This window comes from Tachysurus fulvidraco, chromosome 8, assembly GCF_022655615.1.
Source record: "Tachysurus fulvidraco isolate hzauxx_2018 chromosome 8, HZAU_PFXX_2.0, whole genome shotgun sequence".
Taxonomy (NCBI): Eukaryota; Metazoa; Chordata; class Actinopteri; order Siluriformes; family Bagridae; genus Tachysurus; species Tachysurus fulvidraco.
In genome coordinates, this window is record NC_062525.1 from 18296468 (window position 1) to 18320910 (window position 24443).

The window sequence follows — 24443 nt, forward strand, 5'->3', positions numbered from 1 at the left end:
ATCCTGAGGCATCTAGAGATCTACCAGCTACCAGTAAGACTCTGCTATACTAAAGAGGAGACGCCAACTGCATGTGGTCTTTGAGGACAACAATCTCCTCATCAGTACATTTATCAGACTGTATATTTATAATCACACCCTCTGGTGTCACCCATATGAGGATGAGGTTTCCCTTTGAGTCTGGTTCCTGAGTTCTTCCTTTACCATCTAAGGGAGTTTTTCCTCACCACTGCTGCCTGAGTCACCTCAGACTTGCTCATTGGGGATAAATACAAACACATTTAAATATATCTAATATTCATCTTGAATTTTTTGTATTGTATTAATCTTTATATTATTCATTAACCTTATTATATTATATTATATATTATATTATTACCCTTATGTTCTATGTTTATGTTCTGTAAAGCTGCTTTGAGACAGTGTTAATCGTTAAAAGCGCTATACAAATAAATTTGAATTGAATTGAAAACAGCTTAGAGTATATTAATTATCTGTATTAACTGCCCTGAAATCAAACACGAATACCTGTGATTTCCTTAGAATTCTGAAGGTCACCAATACTGCATTTATATTTTTCTCTCAAGATTATTGCTCTCATCTCTTAAAAATGTCCTGTTGTGACTGACTGACTCAGTAATAACTGACTGTAATCCAAACCTTAATACTACACAAACCCTGACTCTAGCCCAAGACTAACTCTACACAAACCCTAGCCCAAGACTAACCCTACACAAACCCTGACCCTAGCCCAAGACTAACTCTTAACAAACCCTGACCCTAGCCCAAGACTAACTCTTAACAAACCCTGACCCTAGCCCAAGACTAACTCTTTACAAACCCTGACCCTAGCCCAAGACTAACTCTTTACAAACCCTGACCCTAGCCCAAGACTAACTCTTTACAAACCCTGACCCTAGCCCAAGACTAACTCTATACAAACCCTGACCCTAGCCCAAGACTAACTCTTTACAAACCCTGACCCTAGCCCAAGACTAACTCTATACAAACCCTGACCCTAGCCCAAGACTAACTCTTTACAAACCCTGACCCTAGCCCCAGACTAACTCTCCACAAACCCTGACCCTAGCCCCAGACTAACTCTCCACAAACCCTGACCCTAGCCCAAGACTAACTCTACACAAACCCTGACCCTAGCCCAAGACTAACTCTACACAAACCCTAACCCAAGCCCTGAAAAATCCCTGATCCTTTCTCAACACCAACAAGTAATTATTGCTTTTGGAAATCTTTCATAAGCATCAACTAATGCATAAGTTAAAAGCATTGAACAGCAATCTTTATGAATAACACTTTCACTGTTAACCTGACATTTGATATTTATTTATTTGTTTGTTTGTTTGTTTATTTTTTAATAAGGAGTGCAGTGTAGATGAAGAGAGAATCCGGATGAAAAGAAAGAGGAAGTGTTCTAAAGATTAGGGAGAGGGTTTTTATACGTCACAAATCTCCTCTCACACATAACAGATGCTTAAACTGAGTTTTTCCATGACTGTACACTGTAAGGCAAAATAGGAATCGGGTTCTTTAGGGCAGCTTTATTTGTTCCACCCTCGCAGCAACAAAGACCTTGTCTACGCATGGTAGGTATTTCATGATTAATAGGAAATGGTAAAAGCTAATAAGACGTTGTTATTACTTGCCAGCTGGCAGTTTGTGAAAGGAACACGTTGCCTTGGGTAAAATGAAAGCTTAAACAGCACGTATACAGGAAGTTTACCGAGGTTTCTGGCGTTTACCGACTAAACTAGCCATACTAGTACGAATATTATACATTTTTATACAGGCTTGGTGCTTGGGGAAAGTCAGAAATGACTAGCTATGACTAGTTAGCGTGCTAACTAAACCTTTTTTTGCGTCAGACACTGCAGGTTTTTACGTCCAAATAATCATCTTGTGGTGGAAAATAAATAAACCGATAAATTAATATAAAAAGGTTTTGTTAGTGGAGTCACTCGTTTCGATTATGGGTAAAAATGCTGGTTATTGTTTTTAACTAGCTAGCATGTTGCGCCTGATTAGCAATGTTAACTGAGGCAGGATCTCTATCTAAGTTAACGTTAGGTAGTTAATCTAAGGTTTACAGGTACTAGTTTTCCTTATCTTTAACCAGTTTTTAGATCATTAAACCTGTTGATGAATAATTGCATGAGTAATTGATGAATAATTGCACACAGCTCCGATTGTGTGACTTGTGGAGACTGGAATGTGTTAGCTAGCCTTCGTATGAAAGCACTTCATTTATTGCTGACACTTCAATGTTCACATTAAACTATGTGTAAGACGTCAGTAATGATGGCAGGGTGCGTTATATTTGCTGTAAGTCATAGGATACAGGTGTGGGAACCTGTTACCGTATTACATTACTGTCTGACTGTTGATCTCAGTGTGAATCAGATATGGGTTTGTAATACAGCAGTAAAAGAGAAGCCACCTGTTCAAAGAGATGAGATAAATATCTCTGTGCATGCAGTGACGAGAAGCCAGTGGTTTTGCTTTACTGCTTATATCAGATGGGACACACACCAGGAATAAGAAGTTCACTAACATTAGTTATGATCTGATTTGAACTGGGCCGAAAGTATGATTTTTAAACCCTCAATATGAGCCTATAGCTAATAATCACACTCCAGTGGTGTGTCAGGTTTTTGCCTCGCTTAGTGTAAATGTTGTGTGTATTGTGAAGAATCGTACATGCATCATGAGAATAACTTGTATTAGGTTAATTTACTTAACACTGCACTTTGAGCTCTTGTGATATATTTGAACAGGATGCACCTGAGATGCTGGTGTGTGTGTGTGTGTGTGTGTGTGTGTGTGTGTGTGTGTGTGTGTATAAATAAATATTAGACTACTTCATTTCAGATGCAATATCTCTGTCATGTGCAATCTTAGCTATTACAGTTGCCTTTTAAGATTATTGTCACACTGCCACAGACTAACTCGACACAAACACTGATTCTAGCCCTGAGAAATTCTTGATCCTTTCTTAACCCCAACCACTAGTAATTATTGCTTTTGGATAACTTTCATGAGTTTATTTTAATCTTTCTGTGTAGATGCCAGTGTTTATTTGTATTAATAATATTTTCACTGTAAACCTAATATTTGATTTTAGTTTGAGTTTTTTTTAGTTTGACTACTCTGTGCAATTACAGCAGCCTTTACATATTATTGTCACACTGTATAATATGATCTCAACAAAATCTTCACAGAGGTCTGTAACAAACTGGGATAACACTCAAATAAAAAAAGAATTCTATATATATATAAATTTACTTTCACTTTATTCTATCAATGCGCATCATCTGCACTTGTACAGAATATAAGGTACTTACTTATAATACTTGAGGTAATGTAGACTCAATTTCCTATTGGCTTTTTTTTAAGGATTTTTGTCTTTGGCTTGAGTGGCAATGTAGTGTGTCACATTATGCCTTCTTAGACTAAATCTCAAGTCATGATGAAAGAATTCATTTATTATATGAGATTTGTGGCTGTGATAAAAATCAGGCTGGAAATCATACAGTGTAAACCAAGCTTATGACTACAGGTTGCTGTTTATACAATATATCAATATATAATTTAAGATGATTATGAAAGCTAACAGTAAAGTTGCATTTAAAAGTGTCATTTATCTAAGCTAAGGCACTTTATGTTTTTTTTTTGTTTGTTTTTTTACAGGATTCCTGTGTAGGACGATGACCACATTCTGGTTTGTGGACTGAGACAAACTCTGCTGGTTGAGGAAAAGCAGAGGTGGAGCAGGAGAATGTAAAAAGAGATGGAAATGAGGGAGTGGAAGTGTTGCCTGGGTGTCTCCACAGCTGTGCTGTATGGCTCCCTGGCCCTTTTTGTCTCCATTCTTCATAATGTCTTCCTGCTTTATTATGTGGACACTTTTGTGTCTGTTTACAAGATAGACAAACTTTCCTTCTGGGTGGGAGAGGTGAGTTATAGTTTGTTCTGTTGCTCATGCAGCCATATGCATAAAGCATACGCATTCATTTATACCTAGATGAGTCATATGGTCATTAAGTGTTTCTGTGTTGCTCACACAGACTGTGTTCCTGATATGGAACAGCCTCAATGACCCTCTCTTTGGCTGGTTAAGTGACCGCTCCTTTCTAAGCACCCCTCAGTAAGCACCCACTTCTTCTCTCTAAACTAGATAAAGCCAAAATTTTGAGTACAACTAAACATTTAAAATAATAGTAGAAGAAATGTTATATGGTGGACAGCTGTTTTGTTTTATTACTAATCGAGCTTTATGTGTATGTCTTTGACCAAACAGGTCTGGATCTCAGATATCTTCACCTGAAGTGGTGTTGAAACGTCTTCAGTCTCTTTCCAGGAATGGGCCACTTTTTGCTCTTTCCTTCCTGTCCTTCTGGGTGGCCTGGGCCCACCCTGGTCTGCAGTTTCTCATCTGCCTGTGCCTTTACGATGGTTTCCTCACACTGGTGGACCTCAACCACAACGCCCTGCTGGCTGACCTGGCCGTGTGCGCAGACGAACGCACACGCCTGAACTTCCACAGCTCCCTGTTCAGCGCACTAGGATCACTCTCAGTGTTCCTGTCCTACTCCTTTTGGGACAAAGATGACTTTATGTCATTCAGGATTTTTTGTGTAGCACTGGCCACCCTGTCAGTGCTGGGCTTTGCTGTGGTATCTCGAATTCTGCGCCATAGGTTCCGAAATGAAGTCCAATCGCGCAAGAATGCAGAAGGGGACTTTCTCAAAGAGTATGTTCACTTTTTTATATTTGCGTTTGTTCAGCAAATTTGATTAATAGAAAATATTTTTTAAAGTTCTATCAATGAAGACTAGTCAGGGGTCCATAATATTTTTTATTCTCTTTGAGTGTTGGAAATCACAACCTGCCATTATCAGTTATTATATGTTATCTTCTTTCTTATAAATAGTCAAAACTTTTGAGAGACCTTTTTTTGAGAGTCCTCTTTTTAAGAACACCTGGTATTTTAAGAATATCCAGTTAGTAAAACAGTATTTAGGAAGGTTTGAAAAGTAGAAATATTCCAAGTTAATGTACTCTACATTTATAGAATATGGCTTTTTCCCCAACCTAAAATTTTCCACGGTAACTGTTTGGTTTTACACTTTTAATACTGAGCACAATCATTGCATTGCTCTACTGTTTCTGTTACTTTACTGACCTCTGTTATTGCCATAGGTTTTATAGGTTGCTCATGTGGTTTAATAAAAGTGTGAGCTATATCTTCTTAAAGTGTTAAAAAAAGATGTAACAACAGGACTCGGTCTGCCTCACAGCCAAGTAAACAAGAAAGGCTTCTCAGATTGCAAATCTGTCCCAGTATTTTTGTGTGAGCACAAGAGATTGAAAATGCCTTTTCAATCCACTACCAACCTCCAACTCTCATTTTTATACAGTAACTCTCATTCCGTTTTTTCACAGATTGTCTGTTGGCCAGGCTCCTCTTGCTCCGAGTGAAAAGCCCATCACTCTTGGAGAGTATCTGAAGCAACTTTCTCGCCACAGAAATTTTATGTGGTTTGTTTCAATGAATCTGGTGCAGGTATTTATTGTTTTAGGACTCATGAGTATGTGTTTTTGTCTATTCCTAAATACATATTTGAAAACTTTCAGTCCTTGCCACATAGTGCTTTATTCATCCACAGGTATTTCACTGCCATTTCAATAGCAACTTCTTCCCTCTGTTTCTGGAGCACCTCTTATCAGACCGCATATCTGCCTCCACTGGCTCCTTTCTGCTAGGTAAGAGCATTCAACCCTTGTGGAACATTATTCCAAAAGCCTAATTCCTATTCTATACATAAGTCTTTAGTTTATGAATAGAATTTGCTGTATTACTGTACCTATGGGTTTTTAATTACTAACCATTCACTACTGTATTTTAAAGAATGAACATTGAAAGTGACTGTTTGAGTGGTCATGTCCATTGCATTTCACAAATATGCATGACAAACACAATGCATTAGTGTGATACATCTCTTTCTCTTCAAAATCACAGGCATCTCTTACATAGCTCCCCATGTCAACAACCTTTACTTTCTGACATTAAGCCAAAAACTAGGTGTCTACCAGGTTGTTCGTGGCCTCTTTCTTTTGAAATTGGGCCTTAGTATAGCGATGCTGCTTGCAGGAGCAGACCAGGTCTACCTACTTTGCTTATTTATTGCCAGGTAAGAGCTCAAAATTAGACTGGAATACACAAACATGTCTTAACAAAGCATTTGTTTTTCACTAAACATGGACCTTTAATGTCTTCAATAAATCTACTTATTTTTAGCATAGGTATGTTTTATTTATTTGATCCGTGTGCTTGATTTGTATTCTCTTGTAACCTAAGAATTGCACTGAATAATATTCCATAATACTCAAACCATTTATTATTATCAACATATTAGTACACACATTATAATGATCATAGAATATAAATTCTTTTTTTATGTTTATAAATATTGCTGAAAGCATAGTCGTACTTTCTAAGTCACTACTAAATCCAGTAAACGGTATGAATAATTTTTTTTTTTCCAGTAATCGAGTGTTTACTGAAGGGACTTGTAAGCTGTTAAATCTGGTGATCACAGACCTTGTTGATGAGGACTTTGTGTTGAACCGGCGACAGCAAGCAGCCTCTGCACTGTTGTTTGGTATGGTTGCTTTGGTAACAAAACCCGGCCAGACCTTCGCTCCACTTATTGGCACCTGGCTGCTGTGTGTGTATACAGGTCTGTATGAATGTGTTCAATGGACAGATTTGATCTGAATAGTGAAAAACTACAAAAAACCCTATATACATCTTACTTTGTAAGCATGGGCTATAAAGCAATAATCCCCCAACTATGCTGTAAACAACACAATGTGCAACTATTCAAGAGGAAGAATACTTAAAGGTTTGCAGTTCACCTGTGTGTTTAAAGTCATATCTTTTTTCCAAATGTTCTCTAGGGTATGACATCTTTGACAGGGGTCCTCTTAAAGACTCAGTGCCAGCTGTAGATGTTTCAGGCCCAGAGAGCTCTCTGCCACTGCGCCAGGGCTGCTTTTACCTGCTGGTGTTTGTGCCCATCACCTGTGCCCTGTTGCAGCTACTAGCTTGGTCCCGCTTCACCCTCCACGGTCACCGATTACGAGGCATTAAAGCCAGAAGGCAGGGTGCTCAACAACTCATTGATGTGAAGGCCATCTAATTCTGCCCACTCCATTCTTCAATAACTCTCACAGACTCAGGATGGAGGCTGGTGTTGCTTACAAAGGGACAGTATGAAAATGAAATCATTGGGAAACTAGCCTATTTTCTTATGGTGAGAAATCATCTGCATGTCTATATTTATAAACTAAATGACCTAGGGACCAAATACGAAGTCTTAAAACAATCATGTGGTGTGGGACCATATAGGACGGTAATATTTCTACCCCTTTTGACTGCACAATAGTATTATTGATTTACCTACTCAGCTTTCATCTTTTTCTGTAAAAAAATAAAACAGGCTGTTTACGTATTTATTTTGCATTTTATACTGTGCTAATCTCATTTCTGGGAGAACTTAATAACAGCTCAGGTCCAGTGGATATAAACTGCATGAGCCTCTGTGGTGTTTTCATTGATTAAATTGTACCAGTTTTTTGGTCACAGGAAATTTTAGTCGTACGCTAAGTCAAGAAAGGTTTATTTCCCCCTCATATTTGTTGTGTACTTTTCTTTTTGAATAATAAAAATATTTTTTTACCTAGCATTTTACACTAATTACCCCTGAAATACCAGTTAAACAAGTAAATTTCTAAAGATGAGAGTACTTTTTTGTATATTTTTTATTTTTTAAACTGCCATTTTCAAATATGCTTCATTTTTTAAGACCCCGATTTATACAAATAATGTACTAGCTTGGAAAATGTATTGAAAAAGAATCTTTACAGTACTGTCTTTGTCGGTATTTTTAAGTGACTGATATTTCCCTTTTTGATGTTTTTATTGTTTTGTGTTGAAGGAGATGCATTGTAACTCAGGAAATTTGACATTACTGATGTTTTAATGATTATTGATGTCTCTGTTGTTCTTAGTAATGGTTCATTCCTTCATATCAGTACTCAGCAGAAAATAAAGATACTTGTGTTGCTTCACTTATTAATTCTTGATCTCTTATTTGTTGAATTAATTCATTTTGAAATCAAATGCTTTCTGTAAGCAGACTCACTTTTGGATTTATATTCTTTTTAACACTTCCTGACATCTAATATAAATAATACTTCTGTTTTATTTTTTTCATGAAATGCTCATATGTTGTTCATTTAAACATTTACCTCAGTGACCTGGAACACAGTGCAATAATCATGAACTACAAAAGGTTTTTTCATAGCACGTGTTATCTGGTGGGATGGGATGATTAATTGTCTTAAATTATCTGTGCTTTTTGACCGAGTATGTTTTTTTGTGTAAAGCATATACTTTCTTATTTAATGTATAATTTCCTTTCGGGTATAATATAGTCCTAATTTAAATTAGATCCTTTGGAAATAAAGCAGTCCCAATTCCTCTCAGATACAGGAAAAAATGATCCCAGGCCCTTAAATAGTGGGGGCCATGATTTTTATTCATTTATATATTTATTTCACATTTGCCTTAATTAGAGTTGACCTTAATGTTTGTTATTATTATTTAAATAATTGTCTTTTTTTTATGTTAACACTATTGTGTTCTGTTAATGGAAAATTTCAACAAAAAGATAAGTGACTCCAGTAAATAAAAAATTCCTGTAAACATTTAATTGCTGAGACTAATATTGGAGTAGTTGGATTATTTTGGAGGATGTCAATGAAAATTATTTCACAGTTAATGGGGTCCTGCGTGTGCTCTGGAAGGAGGAACTTTTCAGTTAAATTCACTCCTACTTCTTGTCACCCGCTGCGTATCTCAACATGCTGAAAGTGACTTTTCCCATTCTGAATCAGTTAAGAAGTTAAATAAATAAAAAGTGGAGTAGTTTTACATTTTTATCTTGGTAAATGGTGATGTGGATGGTAGCGAGACGGTAGTGGGAGGATTGTTAGGTATACATCAATACCTAGAAAGGGTTAATAGGGCCGTGTGGTAGAATAGTGGGTAAGGTGTTGGGCTCCCAATCAAAAGGTTGTGAGTTCAAATCCCAGGTTCACCAAGCTGCCACTGTTGGGCCCTTGAGCAAGGCCCTTAACCCTCAATTGCTCAGGTGTTGTATACAAATGAGATAATGTAAGTCACTCTGGATATAAGGGCGTTTGAAAAATGCTGGAAATGTAAATAATATTCTCATTTGAGATGCAATGACGATCTCGTATTGCCATATTTCAGATTATTTCTTGGTGTACAAGATTCATTTCATTTCTGTTTGTCCCTTTAAAAAATTCTACTTCCTGTTTAAGCCACGCCTCTTTATGTATCAGCGCGGTGACAGATCACGTGTCTGTCGGACCGCTTGGGAGGAGGGAACAGTGTGTGTGTACTGAGAACGACACACACACACACACACACACACACACACACACACACACACACACACACACACACACACACACACACACACACACACACACACACACACACACACACACACAGAGAGAGAGAGAGAGAGAGAGAGAGAGAGAGAGAGAGAGAGGTGTGTTGAAACTCAATTCTGTTCCTGCATTCCTTCCCTCATCAAAGGCCGTCTATATAGCTAGTGAGAAATCCTAAATTCTACCATGGTGAGATAGGACGTCTGATCCACAGAGGAACAACCTCAGGACTCTACAGCCAGGACAGATTGGAGGAAATGTGCAGTGTTACATTACGCGTTTGACGCCTTGTGGACAGTAAAGGCGAGAAGCTGCTTTTAGCAAAGGGACGTTTTCTTTTTTCATTTTTAAAGAGGAACACAAGATGGCAGATGACAGGAGTGAATAACGAGGACATCACGGCGTCGTTCCCTTTAACATGTAAAGCACCGCTCAGAAGATTTCGGAACTGGTTACATTGTGTTTATTCGCTTCGACCGGATACAGATAAAGGAAACACGGTTTTGTCTAGCAGTAAGGATCTGATATCAAACTAGGTTCATGTTGTAGCTGTTCAGACCACACGCTAGCTGGATATGGCAGATCTTTCCATTGCTTGGTAAGCCTTTAAACCTTTTGTGGTCTGTTTTGGCAAAGAAAAAGCGAAGCGACCGGTCGTTCCTGTTTTTTATACCCAAGACCAATACTGTGCTCTTACTTAGTGTTTTTTTTTTTGAGAAGCTAATGCTAGGATATTGTTTCTAGGACATTTAGACTAAAATGAAAGTAACCCAGTAGATTTTAATGGTGAAACTAGATTGTAATGTAAAGTATGACGCACTGGAGACAGTAGCACTGGTCGGTGTTAATATATCACAGAGATCTTATTTGGATACGCGGTCATGATCCTGTCCAAAATACCAATCCTAGTTGATCGTTGATGGTAGGGTTATAAAAATAGCCTTCCACGAACAAGTCAAAAGTCTTTTCAAGCTGCGCTGAAAAGGCCCATAAACGTACCTTCACCTACTAAAGGGAGGAACTGCCAAGGCATATCATTCAGATGTGTCAGCAGATCTGTGTCAGTCTGTCTGTTCATTATCAAAACACACATGATTTAAGAGTCACTTTTACTAAAAAAGACTGATTATACATTGGTAAATGGAAGCACAATGTAGATAAGTTCGCTTGAGGAGAAGAAACACACTTAACGCATAGAACATGCACGGATTAGTGAGACTTTGGTGATAGAAGGTGGCATCATGTCTCCTCATTGATCTTAAGCAGTGCTGCGCTTTTACACAAACATTCATGTCTCCGAAAGTAGGCCTTAAGACACACCGGTTGTACACAATGGTTATCGTCCACTAGATGAAGCAGGAGCAGGTTTTGTCTGGATGGGTTTATAGGAGTCGTGGTCTGACGTCTGTGCATCTTTATAAACTTCTCAGTCTGCACCTTTTACGCGTCACTAACACGAATCTGTAGACGAGATCGACTCGAAATGGCCGAAACCTGGAAGAATTGTCTTGAAGAAGAGCTCATATGCCCGATCTGTCTGCATGTGTTTTCGGAGCCGGTTCAGCTGCCATGCAAGCACAACTTTTGCCGCGTTTGTATAAACGAAGCCTGGGCCAAGGAAGCGGCTATGGTCCGGTGTCCGGAATGCAACAACGCCTACAGCCAGAAACCAGCTCTGGAGAAAAACCACAAGCTGTCGAACATCGTAGAAAAGTTCAACGCACTTAACATAGAGAAAACTCCAAGTGTGCTGCACTGCATCCTGTGTCGTCGAGGGCCACCAATGCCTGCTCAGAAAGTGTGTCTGAGATGCAAGGCGCCATGCTGCCAGTCACACGTACAGACGCACTTGCAGCAGCCCTCATCCAACGCCGGACACTTGTTAGTGGAGGCAGCCGAGGCACGAGCATGGAGCTGCCCGCTGCACCACGAGTACCGACTGTACCACTGCGAGGCCGAGCACGCTGCTGTGTGCCACTACTGCTGTGTGGCCAGATGTGCGCCACATCACGGACACGCCGTCTGCGATGTAGAGCTGCGTCGCAATGACATCCGGGTAAGATCGCAAACACCTAACCAACACTGACTGGCAAACAAAACTCTTGGTTGTTAGTTCTTGTTTTCTGATCAGTGCACAGGTTTATAGCTGATATTAACATATGTGTCCTTTAGGTGAACAGCCAAGTGGAAAGGCAAGATAATTATATGTGTAACTCAATGTCATTATCTTGTTCTGTATCTATTTAATGACCAAAAAAGTGCTCTGTATCTGAATTGGTCTCAAATGGGTGTGGCCTGAAGTGGTATAATAATAATAATAATAATAATAATAATAATAATAATAATACTAATCTTCTTACTTATCCCCTACCCATATGCCCATATAAAACACTAGGGGAGGGGGAACTACCAGAGGTGAACATTGTTACCAACAATTGTTAACATCTCCTGTAAATTCTGACTTGTTTGTGTTATCTAAAGGATTCAGTTGGTTCAGTTCCCCAAAATATAAACAAACGAACAACCTCATTTGAATCCCCACAAACCTTATCAGAGAGTTACTCTTTCATATCTGTATTTGTATCTGTTTAGAACCTGTTAACTATTCAGTCTGCATAATGCATTTATTAATTTGTTTATATCCATAACATTAATCAGATGGTGATCAATTCTGATTAGATGTTATGACTAGAAAGTCCTGCATTGTTGTTTGGGTGAATTAAGGAATTATCATACGATCAGCTGGCATGAGAAATCCGAGTATGTTTATACTGGATTCGGTTGGTTACTACTTTAATTAAAAATGAGCATTTTATGTAGTTTACACCTCAACTCAAGATCAAGAGGCTCTAGTGAGTCTTTCTGATTTGATTGATTGTAAGCTTGTTAAAAAGTAACAGTATAACAGTGTTATTACCTACCAGTTATCCTAGCTGTCTGTTTTTGTTTTTTTTAACAACCATCAAGTTTTATTTGGTCATTTTAGAGCTTTATGCCATGACCCATCAATCTGAGGAGAGTTTTATCAATGTTCCAGGCCAGGCTCCCCAGTCCTTCTCTCCTTTTTGGTTCCATATGAGTGATTTCCAGTAGGGCTAAACTGTGAAACACTCCCAGAGTTCTCCTCTGGTCTTATCTCTCTGGACCAGGTGCATCCTTGCTTGGCATTTGGGGCAGGGAGGGGGGGTGGTGGGTTGCCACTGAAGGATTAAATGAGGAGCCTTATTTTTAGTGGCACAGATGAAGGGGGGAAAACCTCATTTGAATCTTGTTTACTTCTAACAGTTCTTGCTTTTCTATAGGTGTTAGAATATAATTGGCAGGCTTTTTGTGTTTATATAATTAGCTCAGATTTATTAGTGTAAAGTCTGATGGTTGGTTGGCCATCTGATGAATAGACCTGTGTGAATAAGCCTAGTGGACATTTTGTGTTTAAAAAGGCATCGTTTTGCATTGCGTAGACTTTTAAACGTGAGATTTGGGAGATTTTATGGACAATGCTAATCATTCTACTTGGGGCAAAAGACAGAGAGACTAGCTGTACCTGAAGGTATGGATGAGTCTGCTCTGTTCACCCTGACCTTGATGTTGTCCTCAGACAACAGTGATTCTGTATGCCCTACCCCCACTCCCCCTAGAGAAAGGGATGGCAATACCACCGTGCAATATTACGTTCCCCCATAGGCTTCTGGCAGCAGCCTGAACTCATCAGTCACTACAATTAGGTCATAGATTTCACTCGTTATTACATTATTGTTTAGAGAACATGAATGTGAATTGTTTTGTAGATAACTAGAATTCTGACCACCTTGTTGTGGATGAAGCATTAATATTTGTTCACGGTTTAATTTATTATAGTAGTCGGATATTAATTTGCACTGTTTTATGTCCTTTATTAGTCCCCAGTCTATTTGATATCTGGCTTCATGAAGGATGCTTTATGTGGCTTCATATAAAAACACAGCATGTTAAAATAAACTGTCATATTCACCCCATTCAAAAAGCATTTATAAGTAGTTTTTAAAAGGAGATATTCTGAGGTAGCACTAGTTTACACAGTTATTTTAAAAAAGCCGTCAGAAAAAAACATCATTGTGCAATTAGGCAGCATATTAATAAACTATTGCACTTGTAAGACTTCATAAACTGGTTGCATTATTAGTTGCATCCACATAGTAAGGAGTTCGTTTAAAAACTGACGAGGTTAGTATTCAGACCACAGATATAGCAGACTTTCACGCTTCTTGAAAAGTTGTGTGGGATATGTATGTGCAGGGTGGAGTTGCTGAAACAGGGGTGGGTCTCATTTATGCACAGAATTGACCTTGGGAATAAGTTCATTTTCTTGCATGATTCAGCTTAAGTGAAGAGTCTAACATGGTTGTACAACAATTTGTCACCCTGAAAATCTTGTTGTGGGTTAAATATGTGGTATGCATTTGAAGGGTATACATAAATATGACAAATAGTTAAGTGTGTTATCCCTGTAATGTCCACCGTAAGGTTTATTTATTTATTTTTGCATGGAGTAGATGCATTGCATGAGTTATCTCTTAAACTACAGGCATGTTTTCTTTAGAGCTGAGCACATCAAATGAAATAAAACATTGACATTATTTTATTGATTCAACAAAATTGCTAATTAAAAGCACGATGGTCTTGGCTTCATCCTTTTTACATATTGCTAAGACTTCATGACTTGAAATTAGTATATATTGTTATCAGATTAAATTGTGCATACAATTAATTGTAATCATGTGCTATACAATAATTTGCATCCTTTACAGTTATAATGTATACACACTTCTTATAAGCTCAGTAATGAGGACGAAAGCCATATTTGATAACAACAGTGAGCACTATTTATGCATTGATATGTTGTCATTATACTAAACTTTATGATTACCATCAACATTTTTCTATATCATTGTTTTAGTTGACAGCAAAAGGGAAAAAAAAGGTCTTCTTATGCATTTTTACCTCAATGTTTTTTGGGATTTAAAGGCATGTGTTTGTTGTTTAAAGCACTGCGCTAAACATTATTGAAAAAAAACTAATTTCAGTCACTCAAGAAAATGTTGGCACTCTGAGACATGGGAATCTGAATGGGCCATCCTTAAAATCAGTTTAAGCACTTACATTAGCAAAGTCTGCATACAGAAACATTCCTTGCCTTAAATATTTATCTAACATTTGAACTGAAATGCAGACTGACATTAAATACAGACCTAATCTGTAGAGTATAGTGTTTGTATGGAGTGATTGACAATGACGGATCTGGTTCATTGTGTACTGAGGCACTTGTTATCAGTAGTGGTCACATTGAATATTTGATCCCTATCACTCCAGGACCCATCACTCTGTGCTGACAATGTTTACCCTTGTAATGTCTGCTCTTTTACCGACGTTTGTAATTTTCTCAGTTTTGTAAGTTTAAATTTCGCTGGATCTTCTATGCACGGTAAAAGTCCATTATTTGTTTTCTAAAGATCAGGCTCTCAACTGATAATGTAAATGTAATTATTAATGCATTACAATCTTGTATCCTAACCGTACATTCTTACCTTGGGAAGGTTGAGAAAGAGAGCCTTGTATGATTTATTGGCTGCTGAGATGGTTATGGGCATTCAATTACCCCAACTGTTTGTCTTATTTAGTTTGTGGCTGGATACACCCATATCCAATATCATTAAAATTTGACAAGATGCAGAGATCATGTCTGGACCACGATATGTGGCCCATTTCTGGGATTCAAAATCCATGCATATCGTTGTTAGGTCAGTGAGTGCATCTGGCTGTGTCTGAGTGTCTGCAGAGTTGCAAGGCTGAGTTGAACGATTACTGATGTGTGTATGTGTGGAGGCACTGCTTTGGGAATTTGCTACAGCACAATCAGGGTTTATAAATACAGAAAAATGTTTTAAAGAAAAGCTTCATGGTGTCATGTGAACTAGACACTGGTCTGATTCGGGAGCTTTAAATCATCAGCTGCATGGTGTGGTTTAGGTTTGTACTGTATGCAAGCATTTTTATCTGCCAGCCAGCTTGCATTCATTACAGAGCTTTGCTCCAGTATGCACACAGCGAGGGTCACAGCTATTTGTCTCTGACATGCAGGCCGACAAAGACAAAATGGGGGATGATAGTGTGAAATAAATGTGTTTCTTCTATTTCTTTTCTGTCCTCTTTGCTTTCTATAAGCCCCCCCCCCCACGCCTGATATTCACCTGCTGAATACACATTTTAAAAAAAGCAGCTAAAGTAAAAAAAAAAAAACAAATACAAATTTTTAAAAAAACCCAGCTTTGTTACCATGACAGCACCTCTACCTTCTCTTTTGGGGCTCTCTTGCATCAAGCATTTAATTTAGACTCATTTAATGTTTTATTGTTGTTACCACTGACATTTGTTCAAGTGTTAAAGGCCCATCGGTTATTGTGTTTCTGATTTATATAGGATTGAATATTAACAGGAAATTAATTAAGATTCAACTTCTATTATGTGCTGATGGGGTTTAAACTGCATCCAAACTGGATCAGACTGGAAAATTCTTGATAAATTTATTCTTTAATGTCTTAACTAAGCAACTTAATACTGTCTGGCTTATACACGAGAAGTGCCATAATTCCACATTTTCAGTATGTCCTTGCTGTTGGGGTCTCATTAGATATTTTAGTAGCAGCCAGATTTATTTTAAGGTGCTTTATTTTAAAGTTATGACTCATTCTGTTTCTATAGCAAACGTTGATGAAGCAGCAGGACCGGATTGAAGACAGAGTTCAAGACATAGAAGAGCAGCTCTACAAACTAGAGTCAGACAAGTGTCTTGTAGAGGTGTGTTTCTGTTTCAAAATACTTGCACTAATTTCCAATATATGCTGGTTTCCCTGATAAACCTTGTGCATAATCCATGTGCATTTGATAGATAATCCAGTTTACCTTTAATAATTTTCTAATTAACACTGCCATGTAAGCCAGCAGCCAGATAGTCAGTTACTTGAATGAATATTACAGGAAAAGGTGCAGCATCTGAAAGAGGAGGTACAGCTACAGTATCAGAAGATGCAGCAGTTGCTAGAGGAGGACTTGGGGAAGACGCTGGAGGTGCTCGATCAGGCTCATACCAAATTCTGTCAGGAGAACTCTACCCAGGTCCTGCAGCTCAACCAGAAACGCCAAGAGGCCAAGAAACTCCTCAGCTCCATCCAGATGGTGTCCGATAAGGCAGAGGACATCAAATTTATGAGGGTGACTCAAGAAATCAAGAAATATTACCTTATTATTAAAGTGTACTTTTTATATAGGTTGATTATTCATTTCAGGACATTCATTTCCTTTATATGACTGTTGGTAAAGGGAAAAATAGCCTTGATTCCACAGTGAACCTGAGGAGAGTGAAATCGGATTCATTCTGATCGTCAGCTTTAACATACAGCCAACATACAGTCTCTTGATAGCCCAGTATAATATGGTTCTGACCTACAAGTTCATAATGTGAAATATTTTTTAAAGCCTTATGTTTACATATTTCCTGATGCCTAAATAATTATTACATAAATGATATGATAAATTCGAAAGGTGCTTCATAAAGCATGACTTTAGGGAAGGTCACACTTATACACTTTTGCAACCAGATTATTGTAACTTTTTTAATTTTCCCTAAAATCTTTCAGACTGTTTTTCACTTAATTTTTATAGGTTACATTTTTACAACGAGGCTATAAAAATTTTTTTTTTTTTTTTTTTTTTTTTTTTTTTTGTAGACTTTTTATATCCGTTGTATATGTGCTGCCATTTTTGTGGAAAGAATAGTTCTGCAAACATTCTACAAATTCTAAAATAGGATGTCTTATTGTTTCTGAGCTGCCCAGCCTCATGAGTGTTTATGGTTAACTAATGGATAACACACTTCCCCCAGAAATGTCACAGAACTCTGTGACTTTTACACAGTGATACAGTGATGTCATTGGACTTTATGGCAGCTCATCACAGTTCCTCATTACCATCATTAACCTCAGAAGTCGTGTTCAATTTTCCCCCAAAACTTAAAAAAATGTTCATTCATTTTTTGTAAGTCTTAGTAAGTCTAAGCACTGGCATGTGAGCACTAACATTTTGTGCTGTTCTTTTTCCTTTTTAGAATACAAAATCTGTAAAAATCTTAATGGATAGGTAAGTCTTGCTGTTCTTGTCATATCAAATCAGTGTCTCAAAGTTCCAGTTTATACACATGTGAGTCTGACACACACTGTTTTCCCACAGGTCGCAGTCATATATTGGCAATACCTTACCCTCTTACAAAGTGGGCAGCCTCAATTCTAAGCTGTTTCTCTCTGAAATCTCAAAGAGGGAGAAAAACCTGTGCAAAATGCTTGAAGGTACATATAAAATAATAATCACTGCATTTACCTAATGCTTTTTTCATTTAATACATATTAAAAGAAAGTTTTTCATCAGATTTTAATTAGATGTGATCTCTGCTAATGCCATTTTTATTTTCCCTTCTTTTGTCTTAGCTCCTTTTAGCGCTCCTGCAAACTTCTTCCAGACTATTCCAGCCTATCTATGTGCAGAGAAACGCAGGCACTCGGTGGCTTTCTCTGATGCTGGGGGCAGCAGTAAGGCTGGTTCTAGTTTTATGGAGTCTTCCTCTTCTTCCTCTGGTCCTACTGCTAAACAACCATGCCTGAGTCTGACTCCAGCTCCAGGTTCCTCCACAAGTGAGGGCCAGTCCTCCCAGCATGCTCTGGGGCCTTGCAACTCTGTAGGAAACAGCAGTGCTGCGACCAGTTCTCAGTCCATGCACCACTCTGGTTCTGTTTTTCCACACTCTCATTATCCAAATAGCAGCACTTCACAGCTGCCTCAGTATGGAGGACGCAAGATTCTAATGTGCACAGTGGATAACTGCTACTGCTCGGGTGTGCCCTCAGTGTCTAACCCAAGAGGGCATCCACCATACCCTCGATCCAGTTCCTTCGCATGGCCAGTGAGCTCACAGGAGTACTCCCATCAGCCCCTCCCCTCTACACCTGCGATGTCTCAGTCTCTCCAGAGTCTGTCCATGCGGGACTGGATAGATGCCTCACAGCCACACAGGCATCCTGACTTCTACGGCCTCTACAGTCAGTCTTCCAGCAAGCATTACGTCACCAGTTAACCCCAGCTCCAGTGACTGCTGTCAGTCACATGATCGGCTAGGTTTTTAAGCTGTGGGAACGTGAACGAGTGGGAATCTTTTCTTTTCATTTTTTTTTTGTACATAAGTTGGATCAGTCATTTAATGTTCTTTAGGTCCAATGTCTAAGTTCTTAAAACAGTAAATGTTACAAAGTGAAGCATAACTTTGCACGTAGGAACTAAAGATGTTCCCTTAACTTGCGTTGCTACTTAATACAACAGAATAATACTAACCATTTTCCAAAATGGACAAAAGAACAGTATGGTAAATGGTTAATCATCAGTAATGCTGCAATTTTGTGTGAGCTCCTAATCATTTAAATGATGGTTTACTGTATTCAATTCAACAGCCAGCTCTTATTGAAATATACAGTTAGCAAGAAAAGGTCATTCTTACCATTCACACTATTATAACTCACTATATTTTATTTGCCTACTTATTTCACATAAGTAGTCATTTTAATCAGTGAGTCAATTCTTGTATGAGCAAAATATTTTGAAATTTTTACAATCTTCTATGTTTATCATTTAGCAGAAGATGGAATGTCTTCAGTGTTGGATTTTTTTTTTTTCATAAGAGAAAGGTATACTTATTTGTATAAGTTTGGGTTACTTGTATATGTAACAGGAGATTTTGTATTTTTTAGAGGGAAAAGAGAGGAAATTTTAATGATGCAATATTATTTTCATGGTTATGTTTTTTGATTTGTGCATACTTCCCTATTGAGAGTCTCTCGATGGAAATGCCCTGCTTGTCGTGTGATTTCTTGTTACGGCTGCGACTAGATGTCCAGGCTTTGAGCAACTGCCCAACATGGATCCACACAGACAGTGCTGCCACACAAAAAAATACCTTTTTAACTTTGTGAAACCCAGGATGAATTTTGGTTTCACATTCTATTACTCCTCTTTAACTTATGTGTTGATCCAGAGTTATTTGGACCTGATTTTTCAAAAAAAAAAAAAATCTGAAGGAACTTTGGAAGTACATTCCTCTCCATTTATTAGCAATACAGTTCTTCTTTCTCCTGAATCATGTCATTACTGGCACCAATCAAAGAATATCTGGCTTCCTGTTTGTTATTGATTGCATGTGGGAACAAGTTTCTGAGCACTTGTAGTAAAATAATAAAACTGCAAGAAATATAAAAAGACTTTGAAACAGGGAAGGTTCTTTTTTTTTTTAATAATAAATAATATTCTGTAATGACAAGCACTGACCAATGAATCTCAAGAGACGGAGGCAAGAATCTGGTTAAAAAGTATGTTGTTTTTTCTTTTGTAAATATTTTGTCAAGTAAAGCAGAAGACTTGTAACTGGGAAATAACTTTTTTTTTTCCAAATAAATAGTAATTTCAATAATGTCTTAAAATGGTTTTAAACCTCACCTTTATTTTGTACACTGTGGCATGCTTTTACTTTACACCTTGTTTTTCAGTGACTGGGGGGAAATTAGTGTAACTTATTATTCAGTGCAATATTGAGCAAGACATAGTTGTGTTTTGACATAATGGGTGATTGAGGATGTGTGTCACAGTTCAGCATTTAAAAAACAGCCTACAAGATGGGAAGGGTAAAGAGGACAAGTATGTGGATGATAAGACAAACAACTGTCACTGTAGTTCATCAGTAAAGAAAGAAGATACTTCTGGAAACATTGGTTTTGACCTCCTGACTCGGTGAACTATTCCCTTAAGATATAACTAAGAGCAGGCCTGCTGTGCATAATGCCTAGGCCTGAGACAAATCCTACATTTTTGACCACCAATTAAATGAAAGGCATTGACTTGATGGGGGTCAACAGGCTGGGTTCAGGATGAGAGAGTTGCCCCCTTGAGAGACTGGCTGAATTATCCCAAGTGTGACTTTTTTTATTTATAGCAAATTTAAAGCAAATAGCCAGTCTTACATTTATATTAAAATATATTGACCTACTTATTTTTGCTCTATCCATGTAATCAGAGGTACAATATGGTACTGTAGTAAAGCCCGGATTATTGTTTGCGCCACATCAAAGACTAAAAGCAAACAGCTAAAAAGTGGGCCAGTGACTTTAGTGGCTACGGACTATAAGTGTCTGTCTCTCACGTCGAGCTGCCTGTGTAATTAGGCTGTTAAAAAATGTTTTGCTCTTTCAACAGTCTTTGAATGACATCGGAGTAGGTTTCTTCCCTTTACATCTAGGCTTCTCTTTTTAGGGAAAACCAAAACCAACAAGCAGCTATGGCATTTTGGGAACATCACAAGGCAAAGAATTTACTGTAATTTTACAGGAGTAAAGGGAAGAGCAGACCAGAGTAGAAAATCCACCTCCTCAGCAGGACATTATCCAATGCTAATCTTAGTAAAATTATACTGGTCCGGTGGGTGGACAGAGAGAGTGTGTAAGAGATCTCGGTATCTGTAAACACAGATACTGCTTCTATCAGGTGCTGGAAAACAACTCGTTATTGTATGTAATGAGAAGCTTTTTGTCATCAGTAATGTCTGTAGCTCAGATCTCACATTCAATTTATATATTGGCGAAATTGAATGTTTTCTCACCCTCCGCTACTAATCATTATTCTTAGTGTTATTTATTGAGTGAAAATAAAATAGATTTATCATAAAATAGATAATAAATAGAAAAATAGATTTAATAGCACTGCCTGGCTGATTTAGACATAGTCTTTGTATGTGTTGGCAGTTCATATGCTTTTTTAATGCTTTTAGTTGTACTTATGAGAAGGAAGCGGCCCACAGAGACTTTTAAAGATCCCCTTAATGGCTTGCAATGTCTCCCACATGGCTCAAAATGTATTCGCTTATTGATCTTTTTTGACAGCAGTGAGTACAGGGCTGTGTGCTCTTTTCACAATGTATAGCTGGCTACTTGAGACCCTGGCCTCTACTGTTCTGCTGTTCAGTGAAACTCCCCACTGCTCTGCCTGTGTGCAGCCCTTTTCTAGTTCCCAAAAAATGTGGGGGAGGGAGTTTGTGTGTGTGTGTGTGTGTGTGTGTGTGTGTGTGTGTGTGTGTGTGTGTGTGTGTGTGTGTGTGTGTGTGTGTGCCTGCCTGCCTATTTGAAATTGCTTTGGTTATGTTTCAGAAGATACTGTCTCTGGTGCCACTAAATTTATCTCAACTCTGTCTCCTGATGTGTATGCATGTGTGTGAAGGAGAGGAAGCCATGGGCTGGTTGCTTTCCCCTTCATATGAATGAATTTGTGGAGGTGTCAGTGAGGTTATTTTCAACTCTGGGGAGAAAGAAAACCATTAGAAGCTGCCCTCTAAATAATCGGCCTCGTCATGCCACAGCGCCGACCCCCACACGCCGGCTCAGTCATCGCTGTGAGACAGACTGAAAACAGCAGCTTTTTTTTCTCAGATAGAAGAGTAAACCTTTAGTCATAGTTAATGATTTTCAAGGAGAGAAGTTTAAACAAGTGATTACTACAGACAAGTGATTACATCTGTTTCACACATTCAAGTGTGCAAATTTCTTTTGGCGTCGTTGGCCTAGTTTTCGGCCACATAATCTGCTCTTCTCTGGGCTACATACTGTATGAGAGTGAATCCGAACAGCCATAGCAACAGTGAAACACAGCCACATTCAACATCTATAATCTCACAAGCAGTCTAACCTTTAAAATTTCATATAGTTCACGTGTACCACCAGAGAAATTCCACAACACAGCTGCAATGGATGTAATAGGATTTTTAAACAGATTTGTATTTCAGTAGTAGTATTATCGATCGGAATGTATTTCTTGTAGGGAGGAAAACTTTATTTATTTAGTTATTTATCAAAAGAACTCCTAATATAATCAATTGTCCAAATCACCAAATACTTCAAAAAGAAATTATGCTCTGACAATAAATTGAAACACCTTTCATTTATGCACATTTTTCTGTATTTATGTATACAGCATATTCTGTATTTAATTTAATATATTACCTAATAGAAACAGGAGTAGAACAATGTATAATTGAATGTTGGCAAACAAATGTATGTATATTTAATAAGATGACTAATGTTCAATATTTAAAAAGACAAGGTAAAAAAAATGCAGTCCTACAATTAAATGTAAGACGCAATGTAACACCTGCAACAGATTTACTCAATTGAAAATAATGCTGTCTCTCTCTCCTCCTCTTCTTCTTCTTCCACCAACTCCACATCATTATCATTATCATGATCATTATCATCATCAGGCAGCAGCTAATCTGAGGTGTCTTATTTCTCATTTTCTATTCTCTAATGGCCTTCAGTGTTGTACTCCGTGATGGTGCGCAATTCATCGGCAGTCAGGTGCCTGCTCCAATGCAAAGATATCATTTTGCACAGTAAATCTTTGCACAGATTTACTGAAATCCTGCAGCATATAAAGAGAACTTTCTAACTGATTTTGCACAGTAAGACCACAAAAATAAATATACTACCACAAAGCATGATAAGAAAAGGCACAGAGTCAATGGTGCTCATCACATTTACTTTACTTATTTACTTTATTTCTTTAGGTTACTAAAATAAGCTCAACCTACTCATTCAACATATTATGCAATTGCACCAATCTGAACAAAGAAAATGTGTATCTTAGTGCATGATGTAGATTATTGCAGCCTACAATGAATGTTAGTTAGCAGGCGAATTTACTACTTAAGATACAATCATAAAAATTCACACAGATGCAAAGTAATACTTCAGAAAACAAAGATACAGAATTTAATTTTCCCTTCATCATTTAGTACATACCACATTTTGTTTTGTAGTTTTAGCATTTATTGCTAAAGTGGCCTTCTCATTGATTGAGCTCAGTATTGAGTTCTACAGTATGCAGGATGCAATCATTCTAATTCAGTAAATCTATATTTCATTCAGTCATGGGAGATAAGAATGCTACACAGACCAATATGCCATTTAACACCTTTTGGTCTTACATCTTGGTTTGTCCCTATATGAGTTTGCTTTTTTTAAATAGCAATGCACACAATGGAAAATTGCTGCATGGATCGGTCAGACACAGATGTGCCATTAATTCTAATACAATCGAGTTACTCATTGTAATGACCAGAATAAACATTTGGTGGTTATTTTCTGTTACATATAATATCATATAATATCTGATCCTGATGATCATCATCTCCTTCCCCTGTGTGTCAATGGAGATGCTGGGAACCCTGTAATTCAACACTCAACCCTCCCCCTATCCTCTCAGGGCCCACTGAGCTGTCACACACACCTGCCAGCCACTCTGGGTGTTGCCTCTGCTCCCTTTCTTCTTTTTCAGTATTTAGTAATCTCTTTCTATTTATCATCCCTGCCCCTGTCTCATTTGGGAAACAAGAGGAAATTGTCTTTCATGTTGTTGCATTATAAAGTGTTGAGTCAAACATGGAGAAACAGCGTGTATCTGTTTAAATACTGTAAAGGCTTACATGTGTAGCTGTGAAATTTTTAGATGAAGCCTCACAATAAGATGTTAAGAATGACCCATTATTTTCCAGTAGTGTAAGTAATTACTTATAACATTAGTTTGAATGTTATAAAGCTACAAGAACCTCAAATCTGTTACCTCATTAGACATGAAACCTGATTGCTCTGCTGGTTTGTCTTCCACTGTTGCATGAGCTCTGATAGGTGGAAAGAAGTGAAACGTACAGTTTGGCAGAAGCAGAGGCAGCACAGCCCTATAAAACAGCACATGTAGAACAGCTGCCC

General features: G+C 37.9%; 2 protein-coding genes across 3 annotated transcripts; both read left to right on the top strand.

The window, feature by feature from the left end:
• Positions 1–1438: 1438 nt before the first annotated feature.
• Positions 1439–8159, top strand: mfsd13a (major facilitator superfamily domain containing 13A). 2 transcript variants are annotated; one of them, XM_027140508.2, is made up of 9 exons: positions 1439–1604; positions 3706–3970; positions 4083–4162; positions 4316–4768; positions 5461–5581; positions 5685–5781; positions 6038–6209; positions 6565–6758; positions 6979–8159. In XM_027140508.2, the coding sequence occupies exons 2-9, from the start codon at positions 3806–3808 to the stop codon at positions 7218–7220; spliced, it is 1524 nt and encodes a 507-aa protein (XP_026996309.1). In that variant the 5' UTR covers positions 1439–1604; positions 3706–3805; the 3' UTR covers positions 7221–8159. The 2 variants fall into 2 exon arrangements, with proteins under 2 accessions (XP_026996309.1, XP_047673713.1); XM_047817757.1 differs by lacking the exon at positions 1439–1604 and adding an exon at positions 1761–1780.
• Positions 8160–9622: 1463 nt separating this feature from the next.
• trim8b (tripartite motif containing 8b) lies at positions 9623–20114 on the top strand. The gene is made up of 6 exons (XM_027140577.2): positions 9623–11617; positions 16300–16395; positions 16576–16809; positions 17702–17733; positions 17824–17939; positions 18078–20114. The coding sequence occupies exons 1-6, from the start codon at positions 11045–11047 to the stop codon at positions 18719–18721; spliced, it is 1695 nt and encodes a 564-aa protein (XP_026996378.1). The 5' UTR covers positions 9623–11044; the 3' UTR covers positions 18722–20114.
• The last annotated feature ends 4329 nt before the right edge of the window (positions 20115–24443 follow it).